The sequence below is a fragment of the Dama dama genome, chromosome 4 (assembly GCF_033118175.1).
Source record: "Dama dama isolate Ldn47 chromosome 4, ASM3311817v1, whole genome shotgun sequence".
Classification (NCBI taxonomy): Eukaryota; Metazoa; Chordata; class Mammalia; order Artiodactyla; family Cervidae; genus Dama; species Dama dama.
In genome coordinates, this window is record NC_083684.1 from 16,492,742 (window position 1) to 16,516,602 (window position 23,861).

The following is a 23,861-nucleotide window of genomic DNA, read 5'->3' on the forward strand; positions in this document are numbered from 1 at the left end:
ATGTATCGTAAGGATGAGACATTCATAATACACTGGAAATTTGTCATCCGTAACCAATCTACTGCAAGGTTTCTTTAAATAACAGTTCTTTTGGTGCATTTAAACATATACAGTAAAGGGGAGATGGAAGAACAGAAAAGAATAAACAGAAATTTAAGGCTCCAGTGTCTTAAGATCAACAAAAATTGTTTTTTGTTGTTTTTGAACCCTTTGTTGTTTGTTTTGAACTCTTTCAACCAGTACTTGGTTCAATGAGCAGCTGACTTTCAAGAGCATCTCTGCCAAAGGAGAACTTGCCCTAACCAGGCGTCTGAACCTGCATGATGGCCAGAAAGGTCATCACTCTAGGTCTCTGCTGTGGGATTTAATTCCTATAAAGTCAAATTTCTCATCCAAATACCAATTCGTGTCAGTACCTGGTGTTTTCATCGTAAAACTTGACTTTCCTCATCACGGATGTGTTGTACCAGTCACTGAAGACAATGAGTGAGAGGCCGTTGTCCACGTCCCTCCGCAGCTTGGCCACCTCCTCCGGGAAGTACTCTTCCTCACTGTCCACCATGAGCAGCGTTCCTGAGGGACAGGGGTGAGAACAGCCATCTCACCATTTCAGACATGTGGTTTTACACTGGCCTCAGTATCTCCAGCTACTGGCTTCTAATATTTTGTCCTGTGCCCCTATTCCACGTCAGAAGGGAGTGTAAAAGAAAGGATCAGGGTCTGAAAGCACGTGGCCACTGGCTAGCTATGGCCTGTTTCACTGGTGATGACCTACGTGAGGATATTTCACTTACTCAAAAAGAAGCAAAATTCTGTGCTAGAGTTTCTTTTGATTAAAAAAAAAAAAAAATCAACAACTTATTGACCAGAAACGTATTAATACGTATTTTGTTACTCAAACATTACAGACCAGAATGTTTCGATTTTTACTTACATAACAAATCATAGGCCACAGGCATTATTTTCTGCAAAAATCACCTAGTCAATAATGTTGATGCTAACATAATGAAAGTGTACCAATGTTCTTGTCCCCAGTAATCCTGAGGGTTTCACATTTCAGCTGAACATCAGGAGCATAGACCCTAGCCTACTCCACCCGTCCCCAGCCAAGCGGGGCAGCCTGCCAGCACCTCGCATCACTCACCGTACTGATTAGCATCAAAACACGTGAAGGGGGAGCCGAGGACTTCAACGAAGTAGCCCATGCTCCTCAGGTGCTGGTACATGTCCCTGAAGTTGGTGTGGATGTGGTCACCATTCCTGAAACAGAGGAAGCCCAGCACTAACCCTCCCAGCCCTTCCACAGATTGAAGGCCACATGGTTGCAGGGTTCACTTCCAAAGGAACAGCTTCACCGCCCAGAGGGCTGGTCCACTGGCATGAAAGCCAGCCTTTCAGACCAGCTCGCCCTGGGCTGCATATAAAGTAGTGGTAACAGGAAATCACCCGCACAGCATAGACATGAAGGAGAGAAAATGACGAGAAGATATGGCCAAAGACATGTTTTGCAAAGTGCACCAAAGCATCACTTTAGTGGGGGCACAGATGTAAAAGGCCAGCAAGCAGTCACCTGTGCTGCACAAACTCAACATGGGCATGCAGAGATGCTGACAATGAACCGTGGTGGCCACACAGGCAGCCTTACATGCCTGCCACAGGTCACCTTCGCCCCCGCCCCAACCTGGCCAGGGAGGGACAGGGCAGGGGTGATGGGCTCACCAGTCCAGAGGGTCATTCTTCATCCTCAGGTTGTCCCGGGGGAAGTAGCCGGGTGGGTAGCGCAGGTTGTGGTATTGGTCCCAGAGGACGCGCTTGCTCCGGGGAGGGGCGGGGATGATCTTCACCTTGATCGGCAGCTTCACTGTGGACGTCTGTTCTGCACCACTGTTTGACTGAAGGAAGAAAAGAATTCTGAAACAGCCGTTCTGCTCAGAAGAAACGTCTTATGCCAGAAACATGGCACACAACAGCCCACTTGTGCCTCCTCACCGTGCAGGTTGTGCCCCCAGGTGCTCACCAGGCCAGGACCCACACGGCCTGTGTCTCATACCCGAGTGCCCGGCGCTCAGCCCAGCCCACCTTCCCACCAGCCCCCCAGGCACACGTACGTCCACCTCTGCCGGGGAAGCCACGGTGACCATGACATGGCCCTGCGCGACGCCTTCCCAGGAGGCAGCCTTCTTAGTGACAGAGATGGAAATGGCCAGGTAGCCAGACCAGGGCCACAGCACTGAGGAGTAAGAGAAAGCGACCTCGATGTTGTCTCCGTGCTGCGGTAAGTAGGGCTGCCACTCGGGCTGCAGGAGGAAGAGGCAGAGGCCCATGTGAGAAGCTCAGTTCCCAGCTTACCCAAGTCAGTATCTGAGAAACACCCCACTGGACAGGTGGGGTGAAATGTACGCAGACACTGAGCAGCCCGTCACCAAGGCCGCCCGCACAGGGTCTGGACCATCATCCACTAGAACAGCCTAGTTTAAACACTATTTTTGACAAACTCCAGTTTTAAAGACAAATCTACTCCCCTCCAAGCTTTAAAAAAGGGAGGGGTGGGGACACACATGGTTTGACAAAGAACTCGTTTCTCACAGAGAACTAACAGAAAATGCTCAAATGTGGGGTTAGATCTCAGCTGTGTGCTTAAAGAACCAGACTACTTAAAAGAAATAAAATAATAAAAAAGACACGGATATAAGCTGTGACCAATCAGATTCCAAGGCCAGTGACTGGGCGGGCAGGAGACCCAGGAACCCCAGAAAGAGCTGGCCACGCTGTGAAGGAGACCACCCGCCAGGCTCTCCAGGCTCGAGGAAGAAGGGAAGCCTGAAAGGGGAGACAGACAGCGGCTCTCACAATGAACCAGTACTTCAAGCTAACTCCCTCACAAGCTAGAGAACAGTAATATACTTCCCAGGAGAGTAAGCATATTAAAAAAAAAACCTGAAAAATATTCATGGGATACAGCATCACAGACAATGAGAAGGACAGGGATTCTGAATAAGTTCTTTTGAGACTGCTGGTTAACAACTGAGAAAAAAATGAACTCTCATCCATCTCTTGTAACACACCTCAGATTGACTCAACACAGATGAAAACATTAAATATTTAACAAGCATAAAAGAAAAGTGAGTCGAAAATAAAACTGAAATTTTCTTATATTTCTGGAGAGATGAGTTTCTAGTTTTTTTAACAGAAAAAATCATAAAAAATGACAATAACTACATGAAAAAGTGAAACCTTTACCAAACCATCCCCTCAGCCCAAATTTTTAAGCCACCTCTAATATTAAAGAGACAAGAAACCAGTAATTTGGGCAATCTTTCAGCATGACACACAATAATGGTGCAAAGATGACAAGGACAACCTAGATTCTAGTGAAAAATGGGTGAAGAAATGAAAAGCTAACTCACACAAGAGAAACACAATCAGAAACAAACATGCAGATCCGTACCTTATCAATAACCAAAAAAGTACACATTAAACAAGGTACTCGCTATCCCCTGTAGATTTAAAGTTATAAGATCAACCACATAAAAACAAAAGGTTCATCAGCTGACAACGTGGGGTCTACCCACATAATAAGGCACTATCAGTCACGAGAAGGAGTGCACTGATACACACCGCAGTGTGGATGAGCCTTTTAAAGACTGCACTCAGTGAAAGAGGCCAGTCACAAAGACCATGAAACCTGTGATTCCGTTCACAGGAAACGTCCAGAAAAGGTAACTCCATGAAGACCAAGTGGATTAGGAGTTGTCAGGGTCTGAGGCAGAGGAAATGGGAAGTGTTAACAAGGGTCTCTCCTTCCGAGTGATGAAAATGTTCCAGAATTACACAGTATGAGACTTACATAACTACTTGTGAATATAGTAATAACCACTGAAATGCACAATTTAAAAGGGTAGCATTTCATGGCATGTGAATTTTATCTCTGTTTTTTAAAATTTCATGCAATTGGGAATAAAGAATGTACCACCAGACACCCCCTACTCTGTACACCATCAGTGGCAGCCTCAGGTGATGGACCTCTTCTTCTGGAAACAATCTGTTATTATGTCCCGAGAGCCACAGTAACATTCATGTCCTCTTACTTGGAATTCTAACCCAGGGAAATTATGTTAAGGATATAATGCAGAACAAAAGAAAACCAAATATACAAAGATATTCAGTGAGGTATTTACAGGTGAAACAACCTTGTTCAAGTAAGAATAGTAAGCAAATTATGACTTAGCAATCCCATGCAATACTAAACAACCATTAAAAAAATCATTAGCATTTATATGTAGCAACATTTTTAAATGCTTATAATGTGAGAACTGAAAAAAAAAACCACTAAATTTTTGCCTACCACACAAAGATAACTAAAAATATCCTTTTCAGATAAGGGATAGAAAAGATTCTTTTTTTTCCCCCTCCTAGGCAACTGACTTTTATTAATCTTACAAAATCAAAAGAAATGTACTTTCTGGGGACTTCCCTGGCAGTCCAGTGGTTAAGACTGTGCTTCCACTGCAGAGAGCAAGGGTTCAACACCTGGCCAGGGAACTAAGACCCCACATGACACACTGTGGCCAAAAAGTAACCAAAAAAAAAGGAAAAAAAAAAAAACCTTTCCGTGATATCTTCATGAAAAGTGAAATCCTGTCATCAAGACATTCTGCACCAATCCTGGTGGTCCAGTGGTTAAGAATCCGCCTGCCAGGGCAGGGGACACAGGTTCCAATCCTGGTCTGGGAAGTTTCCACGTGCCTCAGGGTAACCAGGCCCATGTGCCACAACTACTGAAGCCTGCTGCACTGAAGCCCACGCTCTGCAACAGAAGCCACCAAAGGGAGGAGCCTGCATACGGCAGCGAGAGAGCAGCCCTGATGGAGGCAGCTAGAGAAAGGCTGTGCCCAGCAACAGAGAGCGAGCACAGCCAAGAATACACAGAAATCAGAGGAAAGGGAGCCGGGAGAGGAAGGGCTCAGCAGTGACACGGAACAAGGAGGGAACAGTGCTGGGAGGCACTGAAGCCATTTAAGTACACTTATTTAAACAGCTACAGCAATCTGTTACAAAATATGACTTGAACTTTCTTTTTAATAGTGGTTCTGTTCATGTCTGGGGCTAAAATCACTTTTCTGTTCTTTTTCCCTATCCTTTATTGTTGTGATACTGTTTATACAGTAAATATAAAACAAACTATATAAACAAAATTCAAATAAAGACCATACCTTCTAAATAAAAACACCCATTTGTACTCATTAAACAATAAAATAATTACAAGTGGGCCTTTAATTATTGGTGATTAACTGTTAAAATGAGGACTCAAATGCAATTAGCTGATTCAGGAACCAAACTCAAGACGCCAAGTACAAGCATAGCAAATTGGTCTCATCACTGTATCTTTGACCTATCTGCAAAGGCCTCAGAGGAGAGCAAACCACTGCTTCCCACCGCAGCCGCGGACAGGAGGAAGTCTGGGCCACGTCTAGGTCCCCCGCCAGCCAAAGGGCAGTCTCACCTTGTCCACGATCCTCCCCGTGACTCCCATGCCATTGAGGATGGTGACGTTGACGATAGTCGGCATGCCCCCATAGTAGATGGGCTGGGAGCAGTAGGGCCACATGTAAGGACACTCGGTCAGGTCGATGTAGCTGGGGCTCAAACTGAAACAGACAGGACAGTGTTGCAGGAGACAGAGTCGGGAACAGCAATGATGCGGCACAACCGCAGGAAGAGTCATCAGGGCGGGCCTGAGTCTCAGCCAGGCCCGGGAACCTGGCCTCATAGCACTCCCTGCAGTGAGGAGGCCTCCAGGCCAGCCAGCCTCGCCCGTGGCACAGTGGGGTTCGTGGGCATCACCTCTGCCCCACAAGCCTGGAGCCTGCAGCTGGGGAAGAACAAGTGCATGAGCAGCCCCAGGGAGGACCTGGACTCAGTCTCAAGTCATGGGGCAAATATGGACTTTTCAATAACTGGACCTGGGATAAATGGGTAGCCATTTGGTAAAAGAAAAAATTAGATTCACAACTCACATCATACATATTGGAGTAAACCCCAAATGGAGCAGAGTCTCAAGTAAATAAAAGAAAGCAACAAGTAGCAGAAAACAGGGGTGAGTCTCTCCTTTACCTCAGGGCATGTGCTTCAAAATCCAGGGGCAAAAACAACAACGGACAAACTAACACAGCAGTTAAAATAGAAAAGACCACATGGCCAGAAACACTTTTACAACAAAAGGCAGCTAACAAACTGGGGAGAAATACTTGCAGCAAAGGGTTACTCACCCTAATATGTAAACAACACTTAAACCAAGGGACAAAAACCCCAGAAAAAAAGAAAAATGGTTGAAAGAAATGAACAAACACTTCACAGGAAAGATACAGGAAAAGTTCTTACCTACACATAAAGTGTTCAAACTCACTCAAAACCTGAGATCTGCAAATAAAAGCAACACTGAGGGAGCACTTCCCATGTGTCAGACAGGCATGAAGTACGGCTCTGGGCAGACAGGCCAGCGGTACCCCCCGGGCACCCTCTGCTCATGGCCTGGTCCCAGCAACCCTACTTCTAGGAATCTTCCTGCAGACACACCTCCAACAAAACTAAGACACACAGACACAAGCAGCTAAAAATGACAAAATACTGAAAACATTTTAAATGCCCATATATAGACATGTACTTGAATACACAAAGGTATCCACCCTAGGAAGCTATAAAAAAGGAGAAGCAAGATCTCTATGAATGGATACAAAGTGATTTCCAGGATACTGTTGCATGAAAAAAGTACAAAAGAGTATTTACAATAATGTATCCTTCATGTAACAAAGGAGATATATAAGAAGATAGACATGTATCTGCTCATTTGTGAAAAAAGAAATGCAAGAAGGATAAACCAAAAACACCCGGCCTTGTTACCTGTGGGGGCGGGGGAGCAGAACAGAGGGATGGGAGGACCGCACCTGGCCAGGTGCGCTCTGGGCGGTTCAGACCTTAGAGTCACCATCCACTTTCACAATACAATACACAACTATAACTGAAATCAACCATAATGTAGTGGGAATCCAGAAGGAAATACACATACTAACCAATGAACTCTATACTGACAATAAGCAGCAAAATCAGACTGACAGGGTCTGGTGGGGAGAAAGGAAAGAAATGGACTGAGGTCACGGACAATATGATTACGTTCTATAAATGTAAAAAGAACTACCCACAACTGCCATCCTCTACTGAGTGAACTTGTGTTTACCAGGGTATGAGTTACAGCTCTAACACTTTCCACATGTGCGTCCTAGGACCGCACATGTCATCAGAGAGACATGGTGGATAGTGACAGCCAGGCTGCCTGCGGCTGGAGAAGGATAGCCAGCGAGAAGACCCGGTGAGGGGCCGTGGGTGGGACAGGCGACAGGCGGCATCACAGACACAGACAAGTACAGGAGTGTGTGTGCGGACACTCGCCAGCTCGGGCTGCAGAAAGGGCCCAGAACCAAGCAGGAGCGCAGCCGCCAAGAGCACACCTGCAGCCAGGTGTCCATTTCTAAACCCCACTCTCCAACTGAGGACCAGGGCTGCTGGGACAAGAGCTGATACCCACAGTGGGCACAGAAATGCTGCCAGTGGACAATGATGGAGACACACTGAAAAGACACAGGAGCCAAACAGAAGGAGCTCCAGAGAGCCAAATCTGGGACAACAGGAGCAATGAAATAAACAAAGACATTAATGGATTATAGTCAAAGTGAAACAAGGATCTGTGTCCATGCTGATACAACTGAAATAAACAACAAGAGGAGGACAGTGCTTCCTTACAGCAGAATTTCAGCTAATAAATGCACAAGGAATGAGAGAAGCAGAAAATTGCCAGGGGCAATCTCTACATAAGAACCATTAGAAGAAAGAACCATCTAAGGATACTAAATGTAGTGATGGAAGGTTTGGCAAGAAACAAGATCATCTTCAAGTGTGCCCCCCCCAAGACACTTTGCAGTCACAGAGACAGAGAGCCCCTGCAGTGGACACCTGGCACCGCACCTCCTGCTGCCCAGCCCTGCGGACCGACGCCCCGGACACCCCACCACGTCTGTGCCAGGGACCGAGCGCAGCGGGCACCGGAGCAGCCCAGCCCTGGGGACTCAGCCTCCTCTAACGGTGACCTTAATTCAGGGATTCTCCGGGACGAGGAAAGATTTCAGACCTGTGCTGGCTTGAGGGTCCTCTCCCCACTTCTCCCGCCTCCTCCCCCTCATCCTTCATAGGCCCCTTCCCCAGGAGATCTCTTGGCGTCCGCTTCCTGGAGGGTCCAGCCTGACACATCACCTAAACCTCAGGATGCAGGCAAGCACCACCAAGAATAAAAGGAAGGGCACTGAGCCAACAAGCCCACCTGGAGAAAACCAAGGACACATGACAACTAAACACAACGTGGATGCTGGCCTGGATCCTGGACCAGGCCGAGGACGGGATGGGAAAAATCTGGGCGAAATCCAAACACAGCCTGCAGATTAGTAGATGGTAAGGCATCAGTGTTAACTGCCAGGCTATGCGGCGTGTGCGATGGTTACATAAGATGCTAACACCAGAAAAGCCAGTGCAGGGTTGGAGTCCTGATGTATGATATATGAGAACGTCCATATGATTTTTGCAAATTTCTGTAAGTTTAAGGTTACTTCAAAAAAAAGTTTTACTAAGTAAAAGCAAGCAGGAATTCACTACTTCAAATGGCTGACATTACAAACAGAATGTGGGGAGGTGGGGAGCAGTCCTGACGCCCCAGCAGAAGCAGCAGCAGGAAGCTCCCCAAGGCCCCCAAGCCTTGTGTGGTGGGGTGGGTTGTGTTTTGAGGCAAACAGCCTGTGCTGAAGGAGCCCAGGAAGAGGAGAAAGGCCTGTGAAAGAGGTGGGCACACCGACCTGGCCTGGGGCTTGTAGCTGTTGAGGATCTGATAGGCTCGGAGGAGATCCAGCTTGCCGTGGCCTTGCTCAAACATGTTGACACCGGGAAGCCGCCGGGCGGACGCAATCAGGGCCTGCTTCATGCTGGCTGGGTTCACTAGTTCACGTTTCTGGACTGTGCTGGGGGGAGAAGTGCATATTTGCTCATCTGCTCTTAGCAAAAGAAGGAAAACCAGACCATCCCTAACCCGTAGCAGTGCAATCACACGACCTCCAACCTTGATGGGATCTTTAGTAAAACTCATGTAAGACAAGGGCAAACATGCTCATTTATGCTGCTGCCTCGGGACTGACCACTTACCTCCTTCCAAGCAGCTGTGAGAACACAGACTCTGGGCTCATACTAAATTGACCAGGAAAACATACTTTCCTACTAACTCAATACAGCTGACCTCAGAGGTTGCAGGTAGGAGGTACAGATTCCTGACAGGTGGACACAGCCTGGCTGGGAGAAGGGGAGGATGGAGATGGGTCCAGCAGGCACTCGATGCTGCGTGGCCTAGAGGCATGGCCAGGAGGGAAGCCCACTGCCCCCCAGGCCTGTTTTGTCTGGAGGCCTATGCGGGATGCGCCACCCTGGTGGGTCGAGTCTGGTGGAGGGCTCATCATCAGAACGCAGCTGGACTCAGGCAGCAGCACCCAGACCCTCTCGCTTGCTTTAGAACACCAGCATTAAAACACGTGCGTTTGTGTACCTACATGTTATAAATACAAGTAAACTGTGGCTCGCTAAGTGCAGAGAAGAAATCCAGTAAACAGTAAAGAAAAATTCACTCTCCTCAATTGCTAAGTATTTTTCTAGGAGGATGGCTGGTCTTAGAGTGTTAGTGCGTTTTTTTCTAACAGGTCTAGATGGGACGCTGACTTCAGGAGATGTGAGGAGAATAAAGTGGAACTTTTGGCAGAAACAAGAACTGCTCACAGCTCAGCCCCAGGTGGACGCTCTGCTCCTCCTGCCGACCAAGCAAGACCAGGCCCCAGCTCCGGCTGCTCCTGGGGCTCTAAGGCCAAAGCTGAGGAAGCGCTTCCCCGTGGCCCGGCATCTGCATGAGCTGCTTCTCACACTAAAGCATTGTTAACCCCCAGAGGTGCCCTCCCTGCTGCAGGGAGCAGGAAAGCAAAGGCGTCCTCCCTGAAAACATCCTCCTCAGAGAAGCTGCAGGGCTGGGAATGGAAGGCACCAAGGCCTCCCCTCCCGCTCCTGACAGCAGGAGACCAGACAGCTCCATTCTCTCACCAAACACCCACGAGAACTGTCAAGACACAGACTCTGGCTCCTCTGCAGAGACGGGCTGAGGCCCCGTGACAAGCTGGTGAGCAGCAGGACTCAGTTCCTGGCCTGCTGCTGCCCACCCCTCCCAACCAAGCGACACTCACCTCACCAGCAAGGTGACAGCACCAGCCACCACTGGGGAAGCCACGCTGGTCCCTGAGAGGGCCCGGCACCCCCCTTTCACGCCTGAGCCCCGCACTCCAGCGCCGTAGGTGACAATGTCAGGCTTCACGCGGCCATAGCCTCCAGGCAGCTCCTGTAACAACAACAGTATGGTCTCTACCAGGCCCCCGCGTGGGCACACAGCCCCGAGCAGTTATGAGTGAATGAAACCAGAAACGCCATCAGCTAAATAGCGTAGCCCGAGCATGGTGCTGGTTTTCATCCAAAATTCACTGCAATTCAGAAGAGGCTTAAATGATCATACAGAAAATAAAATTATTTTTGTGTTTTTATAATGACCAACATAATGCAATGCTCTACAGTCTTTAAAAAATGAATATTTAAAATTTTGCTAACATGCAAGACTAGAAACTGATTTAAAGATGACTTAAAAACTAGAAATATGTTAGAAAAATCAGCAAGTTAAAATTAAAAATTAGGGGGAAAAAGACACATTTTCTTAATAAGGTAAAAAGTTACATGATATGACTATCATTTCAATCTATCACCAGAAGGGAAAGAATGACTTAGAACAGTCAGTGTAGCCATACAAGCAACCTAGGATAAGATTTTAACTGAGAACTCTCTTAAACTTCCCAGAAACTGGGGGAAATGAGAATTCCATTGGCACTTATATTCTGGAAGAAAGAAGGACACATGTGAAGTGAAAACTCCTTCCTGGCCACCACATATGAATGGACTCTGGACCTGCACACGTGGGACACTGGGCAAAGATGTCTTCACCTGCAGCTGCGCAGATTATTCAGGAACATTTCTCAAAATGCCATTAAAACACCTGCCTAGATAAAGGCCAAGGACACAGCAGGTGGGTGACAGGACCAGGAGGACAGCGGGTACAGGTCAGGGTGCCCGGCTGCCATCTGAGGAAGCATCTCCTCGGACTGGAGGGTGAGCCAGCTGCATAATTACAGCTCATGGAAGTACACACACACGCGTGCACACGCGCACACACTCCAGCAGGAAAGGAGCCCCACATACCCAGGTGGTCATTCCCCGCGAGGAGAAGCGGGCGATGTTGTCCTCAAAGTCAATGCCACCCACTCCGATGACATCCATCTGGTCAGCAGGGTTGTTGAGAGTGCTGCATGGACGCACAAAAACACAAGGGGAGAGGAACCATTTTAAATGAAAGATTCAAATGAGGGCGCGGTCTGAGTCTGCAGCAGGTGCTCCTGCGACATGGCATGTGGCTGTGGCCCTGCTCCGTGCACCGCCGCCTCTGCCGGCTCAACCTCCTCACACCTAGGCACCCTCTCCTCTCCGTCCTTCCCTCCCTGTCGGCTTACCACCTTCCCGCCCCAGGCTCACGTCTCCCTCACTACTGCCAGGCGTGGAGGAACACTCCCTCTGAGCTTCACAGGACCAGTCACCGTCACGGCACCACCTATGTACACACCCTCACATCACCTCCCAGCTGCTGCCAAGTGCGTCCTCCTGTCTCCCCAGCTTGAGTCCAGATCCAGCGGAAGGAACTACAGCCATACACGTACCCCTGCCCCCGTCAGAAACAAAGCTCTCAACTGGTCTCGGGCAGGAGTCCCCTCCCTCAGGGCAACTGTGGGGGCCACTCATCTCTCAGCAACCTGAGCTCCTCAGGGAGATGACACGGATGCACAAGGGAAGACTGTGCAAGTCTCCCCAGCACCTCAAGGGCACGAGATCTACAAAGAAATGACGGTGAAGCAGGGAGTGACAAAATCGCTTACACTATGGAGTAAAGGTAGAAGTCAAGACGAAGCTGAACTTTTTGAAAGTATAAGACCACCAATTATGGAGCTTTGTCTATTTCAGCTCCACCACCAGTAAATGAACTCCTGAACCACAACTGGCTCCATGCAGCTGAAATGACATCAGCAGGATTCAACTGTTTTAACCCACGGAGTCGATCCTGGCATCGCCTCCCTAGCTCACCCACCACCAACACACTACCAGCCGGTTGTACAAAGGCACCAACACTGATTTTTCAGTTGGCTGACAGTGAAAGTTTACAAATTTCTGTGACATCAGAGAGCAGATATTAGAACAGAAATCACCCGCAGAACTTCCCACTCAAGCTAGTACCAAAGAATGCCACCTTCCTGCTATCCCTCTCCCTGCCAACCCCACACTTTGTGAGCTTTAACCCTTAACACACAGAGGAAAGCACTGAAAAAGCTCTGGTGGCACTGAAAAGGGGGACGTGCAGCACAGACTCCCAGGTACTGTGAAGTCCAAGTGTCAAGGGGGTGGGACCCCAGAGACCTCCCGGAAAGGGTACCCGTGGAGGCGATCAGGCAGTGTCAGGCCTACAATACACAGCTCGACTTCTTAGTGCATTACGGTCACCTGCCCTGCCCTATCCAATGCCCAGCAATAAGCCACACCTACTCAGGCTGTGCCCTGGCGACCGGGTACCACCCTCGGCCTGCCCAAGAGCTGGTGGACTCTGGATCCCATGAGGCTTCGTGGGCAGACACAAGTCTAACACCGGGGCCTCCTCTCCTGGGATCCTTGCTAACACGCTGAGCACAAGCAGCTCTCTGATTAGAGGCTCCCACATGTGACTGCCCACAGGAGTCACAGAATTTCAGAAGAGTGACCAGTGTGTACAGAGCAGTCAGGATGGCATGTGGAAGAGCTGGTATGAATGGAAAGGCAAGCCAAGGGTGTGGGGCGGCAGGGGCAGTCAGCAGCAGGAACAGGTGATGGCGACTGAAACGTGGGGTCCCCAGGGAGACCCGGGGAGGATCGGGACTTGGGCAAGACGTGCACAGGTGAGTGAGCAATGAGGCCACAGCTGTGGAACTATGCCTGGGCTGGACCAGGCCCCTCATCCAATTTCCTATGTAAGGTGTTACCAGGACACAGCCATGCCCACTTGTCCACACACATCCACACCACCTTCACACTACCAGGCTAGGTGAGCAGGTGCAACAAAAACCACGTGGCCCACAGAGACTCCACTGTTTACTGTCTGCTCCTTTCACAGAAAGTCTGCCGACTCCAGGCTAGACTACACAAGACCTTGAAACCCAAGGAGAAGTTGAGATCTGACCAGGGAGTAACAACCCACTGCAGATCCTTAGTTAAGGAAACTGCTTGACTACACTTTAACAACAGAAACCCAGAAAAGGGGCTATTCTTTCACCCAGAAAAGGGTGAAAAAACCCACAGCCCAAAAAGAGAAAGGAACAGCTACCATTCACAGAGGCTCAGTGTTCAAGGTGCTTTCCCTTGGATGTCTGATTTCATCCTCACAGCCACCACCCTGAGGAAGGTCTCGTGCCCTCTGGAGCCACACGGGGTGGACAGGCCTCAGGAAAGCAAAGGCTGGGGAGACTGAAGGCAGGAGGATGGGCTGGAAACCGACAACCTGGGGGTGCTGAGCTGTGGATGGCTGGCCTTGAGCAGGGACATCAGAACTGGGGGAGTGGTAAACGGAGAAATATTAGAAAGAGAGGACAGGAACGCCTAATGAGAGATTGCTAGGTAACTGGTGTCTGTCACGGCAGAACTTAGTTGGGGACGTGTTTTGCCACTCACACTAGTGAGTCACAACCTGGACCCACACAAGCAGAGTGCGATCAATGAAGGAACTGAGGCTGGAACCGTGGCCCAGAGCATCATTAATTTCACAGAGTTCAGCCTAATCCTCTGCCCTGGACAGTTTCACACGTGCTGTCAGGGCTCCCGAGGCCTGCTCCGTGCAACCACACAGCCAGGACGCCACACGAGACAGCACGCAAGCTCTGAGGGGCACGAGCACACGGCTGTGCCGGCAGCTCTCCTGGACCGGGGCACGCGGGGACAGGACCGTGTGTTCGGTCCTCCCCGGCATCACCGCAAACCCCCTGCCACAGCACTGAACCGCACCCAACCCGGGAACCCGTCAAGGACAATGGCAGAAGCCCCATGCCAAGGGTGTCAGCCCAAGACATTAATAGAGTCGTTATCTACAGAATAAAACTCGGAGCTACGAGCAGAAAGGAAATTCGGATCTCTAACAGATACCACCTGTGAACTGCTGAGTACTGCCCAGACCTCCAGCCACTCTGAAGTGACCTGATGCACCAGAGCAACCAGCACAAAGGGACGTCTCGGGGACACTGCTCTCCGGCCCTTCCCACCTGAGCTGGTCCCTCCCGTCTGGGCCCGTCACGCCAGCCTGCACGCTCTCCTCTTGGTTTGGTTGTAGCCCCATCTTTTCCTAAAAAGGCAGGCATCTCGTCTTATCTACCTCCTCAGCCTGTGCCCTGTGCACAGAGGGTCTCAATAAATACTGTGGGACCCACTTATTTCTAGCAGATTTACTCTCCTAACTGCTTGTAGGAGTAGGAAGAGTAGAATAAAAACGCTAGGCCTCCAGATCGCTATTTCCAGTAAAGGTGAAAAAAAAAAAAAAAAAAATTAAACAGAAACGAGACTGTCCTTGAGTCACAACCGCTGGAGTGTGAGAGTACCTGGGATTCATTACTAAGTCTTTTTTGTGTGTTTTGAAAATTTCCACAACACAAAGATTTAGATAGATACAAACAGGTGCAGAAAAATACAGAGACAGACAGACAACAGTGTTTCCGTTATTTCAAGGAAAAAGATACCTGTAAGGTTATTCCTATCAGAGATACTTACCCATAAAGAGGCCCGTCATTGCCAATAGCAGAAACCATGATGACATTGTTAGCTGTTAACTCCCACACCTACAAAATTAGCAAGCATTTACTTATAAAAGGACATCACTTTTAGACAATCAACATATAACTGTCCAAAAACAACCACAACTTTCAAAAACAATGCTAAAAATAAGAGATCCCCAGAAGTGCAACACTGGGCAGTAGAGACATGGTATGTCTGGCAGCCAGCGTGTCAGGAAGGGAGACTCCAGGACGTAGGTCCCTGCGGCCCAGCGCAGACCCGGGCTTTCCTGACATGTCCAGAGGGGACGGGCCTCGTGCTCAGGTGAGAGGCACCAACACAGCACCGTGACCTGCTGCCCACACAAGTCTCTACAGCTCACGTCCTCAGAGCTGTCCCCATGTGGGTGACAAAGCCACCAGCACACTAGACACCAAGCAAAGTGGGGGAGCGGGAGAGCAGGAGTCGCCACCAAACCAGCACGGTCCCCTGCAGAGACAGGACCAACCTTGTCGACGAAGGGGTGGTCCATGAAGTCGGGGCCGCCAATGCTCAGGTTCAGTACGTCGATCTTCTTCAGGATGGCGTAGTTGAAGGCATCCAGGAACCAGGACGTGTAGGAGACCTGGCCATGAGAAAACAGTGCTTTAGGTCGTGCAGTGGAAGTCTCCAAATACCAGACTCCTAGTGGCATGAAGCGTTCACGTTAAACTTCAGAAAGAGGTCCCAAGAACCACGAAGGCTCTACCATGTAACACCACTACACCCACAGCCTCCACTCCTCGGGCCTGGACACCGGGGAGGGCGGGGTCCCAGGTCCTGTCCTGCCGGGTCTCACGTCCAGCACCTGCCTGACCTTACAGCCTGCCTGCCTGCCCAGGGGAGACCCCAAACTTCTAGTTGCCGCTCTTGCAGAAGGACTTGTCCTAAGACACATCTACTCAGTTAAGTGTTTTCAAACAGTTTAACATATTTGTCTAACATTCTTTACTCCTAAACAGACTGAACGTCATTTCACAGAATTATTTCTCTGATAGTTATTATTTCTTTCATAGCTTCCTCACAAAAGTTAAATTACTTCATGTACCGCCATTCAGGTGCTTTATAAGATACAAAATTAAATAGAATAGAAAATAATAGACTGAAACAATGGAGTAAAGTGCTGGAGGGAATAAAAAGACTTTCAATCCAGAATGTGATGCTCAGTTAAAATAGTTTTTTGAGAATAAAGATGAAATAAAGATCTTTTCAGATAAACTAGACCTGAGAGAAATCAAAGCTAACAGACTACATTACAAGCAATACTAAAGGCATCTCGCCATGCTGAAAGGAAATTACATGATGTAGAAACTTAGATCCACAGATAAAAATAAAGAGCATTAGAAATTAAAAACATGTGAATAAACACAAAATGTTTAAAAAAAAACTGTAGAAAGAGAATATGATTCAGAATTATGTTTTTTAAAGGCTTTTAAACAAGACAATACAGTTATACTTGCTTGAATATGCAAAAGAAATTCTAGGAGGATATAAGAAGAAAAGAATCCATCTCATGGGGGACAGGGGGAAGTGAGGTAAAAACCTGCTGGATGGGAGGGTTGGGAGAATTATTCCTGTGTGCCCTGGATGTTTGTGAACTATGTATTACCCGGGCAAAAATTAGACTTTAACAATAAATTAATAACCAGGACCCTCCCTCTTTTCAGTAATGTTTCCAAATGCAGAGGGAGGGAGTAAGCTTATAAATCCTCGTGACCCAACACGATGCTGGGTGCTGGGCACATAGCGACCCTCGAGGCGGTCAGTCCAGCAAAGCAGCAAGAACACAAACATGGATTATTCTCAAGTATAAGTGTGCCCAAGGTGTGGTGGGCAGGAGAAACGGGAGGTCAAGGAACACCCCTGGAGCAGGGTCTTGGGTTCCGGTGAGGCTGGTGGAGGGGGTGGCAGGAGGAGGGCAAAGCCATGTGGGGGGCCAGGAGATGCTCAGCATCACAGACGTGCACTGCCTTTAAACCAGCACGTCTCTTCTAGAGTTTCGACTTTTCACATTTTAAAACCAATTCTTTAAGTTTCAGGGGCCCTCAAAACACATACCTGGTTGTTGGTAAAGACTCTGAAAATATGAAGTTCTGCATCAGGAGCAAATCCCTGGCACTCTCTCATGCTGGCTATCACGCCTGCCACGAACGTGCCGTGGCCCAGCCCTGCTGTCCAAAAGGAAAAAGGCGTGAAGCACGGCTGATAATGTGGGCCATCGATTCAAAGAGACTCGTTCTCCAAGTCCAAGACAGAGTCCCCAGTGCCTCTCCAGGGCCTCCACTCAGAGCCTGCACCTCACCAGCCCCACCTCGGGGGCCAGCAGCTTCTGCTCCCCTAGAACAGCAAGGATTCCTCCCACCAGGAAACCCCTCTCCTCAGTCACCTCCCAACCTCCTGAAATAATTAGAAAAGCTTCTGCCAAAGGCACAAAGCAAGTTGAATTTGTCTGAATAACTATCATATATAGACTATTTAATCATTTAGAGAAAAACCCCCTCAGCTGATAAAAGGGAGGATGGGAGCAACCAGAAAGGTCCCTCAGGCCCACAGGCCCCCAGCCACCCACCGTCGTCCAGCGTTCGCTCATTGGTCCAGTTGGTTCTCTCCTTCACGTTTTTGAAGTGGGGGTGCTTCTCACTTAGCCCAGTGTCAAACACAGCAACCCTTACGTTAGTGCCTTATTCCAAGAAGAGAGCAGAATCGTGTTCAGAGAAACCACTGTTCTGGACTTTTGTCTATAAAATACGTTCCTCGTTGGGACCCACACAGAACACCAAGGGCCCACCCACAGAATGCACACAGTAGGGAGATGCCCAGGGCCTGGCTGAGCCGAGGCCAGAGAGAGGGGACAGCTGAGAATGGCCGCCACCAGCTGCTAAGGAAGACCCACGGACACACAGGAGGTCCCTCTGGCCACAGCTCAACTGTCACCCGCACCCGGGGGTGAAACCACCACCCCCAAATCCTCCGCCCAAGATGGACTGTCCTCTTCAGGCCATTTTCTCCAGGCTCCTTTCCCCTCAGAGGGGCCCTGGTAGTGCAGAGCACCACAAGGCCCTCACTCATGGTGGGGCTCCTCCTCCTGACGAGGACTCAGTGCTGTTTATTCATGACAACAACTCTGCAGACAGGAGCTTTCACCTACACGCAGGGAAAACCACACTTAAAGGAAAACCACTGTACCACACACTTTCCTATAGTAACAAGTCTATTTCAGATACTGGCCAAAAGCTATGTGCTCCAATGTGAAATATGACTGATACTGTCAGATCAAGAAATTCTAGAAAATATGTAGAGCAAAAAATACAAGATACTCATATGATTTAAAAGCTAACAGGAGTAAGCCTTGATACGTAAATATCTTTCCAGTAAAAGAGTTGTGTTCACATATCAATATCACATTAAATAATCAATTACAATGAAATAACCACCAAAGTATATCATTTCCTTTTTTAAAATGCACACACAATACTAAAAAACAGCTAGTTTGGGGGAAATAAAAAATGCTTTTCTGATGATTAGAGAATTTCTGTTTTCTGAAGCTTTTGCCCTAAAAAGGCAAACCGAGAGGAAATCATCATTTAATAAAATGTCAGTCTCCTGAGTGTTACGTCTGAGCAGGGGTAAGGTCTCTGGGTCTCTAAGCCAAGGAGAAATGGAATGACACCAAGACAAACTGTGACGTATGAGGGGCCAGAGACATGAGTTGACGTTTAGGGTCCAAACTTGTACATCAGTTAAAACAGGAATTTTCTGCCATGATGAATCAGTAAGAAAAAACATTTGATTGGTTGTGAGTTCTATTTTCTAAGAAACGGTCTTTAATACTGTTTCCTGTTCTGAAACAAAAGATCACAACCTCGACAATCACTTAGCCACACTGCACACAGGCCACTGCATGGGAGTTTGTGCCCAAACCAAGGTGACGTCTCTGGATCTGACCTCCTTCCCTGGGAAATGACAGAACTCCGCTGGACCGCCAGTCAGCCCTGGTGTGGGCAGCACTGTGTCTGCCCTGAAGGAAGGAACGTGCCCTGACCACCTCAGAAACAGTAAGACACAAAAAGTGAGCAGGACTAGACAAAGACAGGAGCTGTCACCCACACGCGGGACAAAGGGACAGCTGAGTGCTCAACCTGCAGAAGGAGAGGTGCATGAGGTGGCACACCCTTAGCCACAGGTCTGGAGAGGGAGGCGGCCTTCCCGGCCCGCAGGCCCACCTGTGTAGCCCATCTGCCACAGCACGTCGGCCTGCAGCGTCTGGGCCACCTGGCGCGGGATGGCCCTGAGCAGCCGCCGACTCGAGTGTCTCCCGGTGGCATGCCAGAAGCCGGAGCCCAGGGAGAGGCTGGCCCTGCGCAGGGGCCGTGACGACTGCCACTTCTGGCTCCAGCGGGTCTCGTTACAGGGTGCGCCGGGCTCAGCTGCAGGCAAGGAAAGAGAGCAGAAACTCAGGATGCGTACCTGTCGGGGGAAACTCCTTCCACCAGGGCAGTGACCCCCTCCTGAAATCCCCGTGCGGGAGAGTGACACTCTCTCCCCTCTGCTAGAAGGAACTTCTCAACACAGTTACGTTCACAGGACATTATTTAGCCACCACATTCTTTCCAAACAGTTCTTTACCTGGAATCTTCTAACCAATAAGAGGGAGGGAACAAATGATAAAAATCATCATTTCTAAAGAGATGAAGTCAGTTTTGATACTGAATTGAAGAAATGCTTGGTATTTCACCAACCACTTATTCTCAATGAACCAGAAAGGGGGTGGGGGGAGAGTGCAAGAAAACGTGCACTAAGCAACGGTGCAGTTTCTCCGTTTACTGCGTGATCTCAGACAGGAAGAAGCCCTGTGACCCCAGGACACCTCGCTCCAACCTTGTCCTACTGTGACCTGCTCAACGTCCTCAGCACAAGTATCTACTAGAACATCGCCCTTCAAAAAACAAAACACCTACAGAGGACTCGGGGAAAACTGCTGGGGGTAACATTTTACATCTTGATTTTGTTGGTGGGTACCTGACTGCACTTTTATCAAGACCTGCCAAACTGTGCACTAAAAAGCATGAATTTTACCATCCATAAACATTCATTTTTTTAATGGAAGAAAAAAGTAGAAATATCACAAGGGTGTCCCTTTACCTCTCAAAAACCATGCTATAAAGAAGAAAAAAATATATTTCAAACCCTTCTCTACAGGACCATCTGCAATACTACTGAGGTTCTGTTTCTAAAGGAAGTTGTTATCTCTCTCCTTCCAGTCTCACCAGGCTACACCTATGAAAATACGGGGACCTGGAGAAATACACAGTTGTGTCAATTCCATTAAGTGCCTATTTGCACACTGCAACTGAAACGATTCCGCACTGACTCTCCCACATTGACTCTGCCTTCAGTCAACAGCCGGGGCACTGACTGAAGGACAATATTCAAACCAAGGAGGGTGTGCCAGGCCCTCCCTCCAGCAGACCGTACTATACCTGGAGGATTGAACTCGGTTCTGGCTTTATTCGTGAGGAGCAATTTAGAGAAAACGGGACATATCTGAAAGCAAGCCATTAAAAGGGTAAGGCCAGGTCATATGAGCAGCCCCTGAAGGAACTGGTATCTATTATCCCAGAGACAAGTAACAGATACGGGACACCAAGATGTCCTTCAAACGCCTCACAGTGCTGTCTCGTGGAAATCAGGTCAGCTCTGTCTTACAGCCCACCGAGACCAGGGGTGGGATCCAGAGTGTGACAGGTTCCGATCCAAAATAAAGCAAAGCATTCTAACAACAGAGCCACAGAAAAATGAGTTGGTGTTTTTTTTTTTTTTTTTGGCTGCACTATACAGCACACAGAATCTTAATTCCCTGACTAGGGATTGAATCTGGGCCCCAGCACTGAGAGCTCGGAGTCCTGACCACTAGACCGCCAGGGAATTCCCAAAAACGAATATTTAACATCTGCTTATAACAGCCCAAGAACTCTGCTGAGTTTTCTCCACATGCACTATTTCCTTTCACCTTCAGAAGAACTCAGCTGGGTAGCATCATCTCCATTTTCTGGATGAGCGGAGCAGAAGCTTAAAGAAAAGGTGCTCACCACAGGTACCCAGAGCTCCTGACCAGAGGAAGAGATACACTATTTCCTTTCAGGGCACCCCAGCAACTGACAACCACACTAGAAAGGGTACAGAAGCGGACCCCCAACCATGAAACTCTATATACTTCCTGTGTTACCACATTCCCTAAAATATTCTGCAGCTCTTTAAAGAACAAGGCACAAGGCATACATTTGGCTAACTGCACAGGTTTGGTTTTTATCTTCGTGGATTGCTTTGAGGTGACTGCTTTTCAAAGAGAAAAAGCACCACGAAACAAGGACGAGTGGAAAGAGCTCTGTGAAGTCAGACACCCCTGAGCTCCGCAGCTGGCACGGGAACTGGCTTGTCCCCTGGGTGTGTTTTTAAACCTCAGAGGCTCTCAGGCCTCATGTGACAAACATCTTATTTTGTTTTTCCTCTAATGAAAGAAATAATAAGTGATAACAGCTATTACCTATTTGCTACCCCAGTTTCTGACAAACAGGGAAAAACCCTTTCCCCTTTGGTAGTATACCTGCTTTGGAAACTAGCATGTAATAATCTGCAATTGGTTATCTGAGAAGGAACTTCTCTCCACAAGCCTGTTGTAAGGACTCAGACAGTAAGCCCTGGAGCTGAAAGGGACTCAGCAGATTCCTTCCATCCCCGCACGTGCCCGGCTTCCAGCTTCAACAAGCCCGGCTGAGGCACAATGGTGCACAGTCAGGAGGGTCCGAGAAAAGCAAAATGAAACCCAAAGAAAAGGCATTTTGCCAGATGCATCCAAAATAAACACATGCACTGAAAGACGCAAAATGCAAGCAAGGGGACTCAAAGACACCATCTTGGTTTCCGAGTGTGAAGGGGCGTCAGGGCCTCACAGCCTGAAGGCCCTGAGAGAAACCTGGTGAAAATCTCTTCCCACACAACAGAGATCACTCTTACTGCAAACTTTCGATCAGAAGCACAAAGTCTCTTTTCTGTTTTTTTTAATTCCTGCTGAGAAAGTGTTCACAGCTGATGAAAGACAGGGTGTTCACTGTACTGTTTCTCGATACTACCCTGGGTGAACACGCACACCCCCTCTGTTTCCAGTGCAGCAAAAACGCACACAGACCAGCCCTCGGAAGCAGCACTCACCCTCCGTGTACTTGAGGGAACGAAAGACTTTCCGCTGGGGTGTTACCCGCTTGATGTTCGGATGGTCTTCAAGAGTCAGCAGGCCTGCCTTCTGTTTCTCTTTTATCTGAATCACCTCAAAATCACTAGGGTAGTCACTGGATGGATTGTTTCGAGGTATAATTCTCCAGTTGTCGATTGCACTGCTCTTCAGGGCGCTTGAAATAAATGAATTTCTAGCTTTGGCCGTAAAATATCCATTGAAAGCCACAATGTACTCTGAAATCAATAACAAAAAAAAAAAAACTTACAAACCTATATTATGACATTATACAAGATTATATCTAACACAAAATTTTCCTGGTAAAAGAAAACGCATCTATCATAAAACCTACAGCAGGAAGAGCAGTAAACACCCTGGATGGCAGTTCCCAGAGCTCTGAGCAAAAACGATCTGGATGAACCCCACTGATCATAGGACACAGCACTCAAAACCAGACCCTGAGCTATTTTTCAAACACCGAATGTTAAGAGAAGTCTGAGCATGTGGCAGAGAAATGCACGTAAGGTTTCAAGTAGGAAGGAGGAATTCAGAGAAGTGAAGGCTCTCTTCTTCCTGGAAAGTTAACGAAACTTAGAGCAGATCATATAAGACTCATTGCTTAGTTATTCACAACTGGTCACATAAACTTTCATCCCCTCCAAAGTATCCACCCTCACCAGCTACCATGACATTTGTCCCATGGAATTCATTTTTAGGGAAATAATTCAGAATGTCAATTTCCTTGCTTTATATAAAATAATTAAACTGAAAAAACAAACCAGCAGAATTAATATACAAACACTATGCACTCAGCCCATTTTATATTTATTGCAGAAGAGAGGGAAATGTATTTGGCAAAAGCTAATGTTTATAATAACTCTGAAAAAAGAAAACAAAAAAACCCAACACACTGAGGGGCAAGTCCCTAACATTTAAAATAATATCATTACCATATTCCACAACCGTTGAGGAGAACTCCACCTTCAAATCCAGGTGGGAACAGCCAGGGCACGGGGCCTTTTCAAAAGGTTTCTTTTCCAGTCTGTCGCCCAGATGCTTCTTCCCACAGAGCAAAACCACCAGCAGAAGCAGCCAGATGTTGACAAGCTTCATGGTCGTGAGTGAGTATGGTCATAAAATCGCATAAACTCAAATCGTACTTTTTTCTTCCTTGATTATAAGTTAATTTTTGTTTCAGCTAAAAGCTGAAACATTACTGATCCGCCATTTTACAGTCTTGTCCAACGTAAATAAAAGTTAAATTTCATGGCCTCTGTGGCTTGGCCTGAAACGAGGCTTTCATTTCTTTCTTCGTTTCTTCTCCATCTTGGGCCTCAGGCTTCGCTCACTCCGGCCCAGACCCCTGAGTCCTACACTCCATGAGCACCACGGAACCAAAGTCCAGCGGGGATGAGTGATCACTGTGAGCCAGTCTACAAAACAAAGCAAGCACACAGGGACATGAGCAGCGCGCCGACAGAGCCATGGAGGTTTCGTGATCTCTGCAATTTGGATAAGAGGGTCTAAAAGACACACCAGCTATAAGACAAAACAAAGGCATGATGCAACCATGAAATATTTATGG

General features: G+C 48.1%; 1 protein-coding gene across 1 annotated transcript in view; it reads right to left on the bottom strand.

The window, feature by feature from the left end:
- Nucleotides 1-23,861, bottom strand: part of MBTPS1 (membrane bound transcription factor peptidase, site 1) — a 44,527-nt gene that overhangs the window by 11,532 nt on the left and 9,134 nt on the right. The window contains exons 2-16 of the mRNA XM_061138291.1: nt 23,227-23,709; nt 22,255-22,512; nt 19,269-19,472; nt 17,615-17,725; nt 17,104-17,213; nt 15,515-15,631; nt 15,004-15,071; nt 11,374-11,476; nt 10,317-10,468; nt 8,898-9,059; nt 5,504-5,648; nt 2,109-2,297; nt 1,720-1,892; nt 1,145-1,260; nt 417-573 (exon numbers count right to left, since the gene is read on the bottom strand). Coding sequence (XP_060994274.1) covers nt 417-573; nt 1,145-1,260; nt 1,720-1,892; nt 2,109-2,297; nt 5,504-5,648; nt 8,898-9,059; nt 10,317-10,468; nt 11,374-11,476; nt 15,004-15,071; nt 15,515-15,631; nt 17,104-17,213; nt 17,615-17,725; nt 19,269-19,472; nt 22,255-22,512; nt 23,227-23,389 — 2,228 coding nt within the window. The 5' untranslated portion in view covers nt 23,390-23,709. The remainder of the gene's footprint in view (nt 1-416; nt 574-1,144; nt 1,261-1,719; nt 1,893-2,108; nt 2,298-5,503; nt 5,649-8,897; nt 9,060-10,316; nt 10,469-11,373; nt 11,477-15,003; nt 15,072-15,514; nt 15,632-17,103; nt 17,214-17,614; nt 17,726-19,268; nt 19,473-22,254; nt 22,513-23,226; nt 23,710-23,861) is intronic.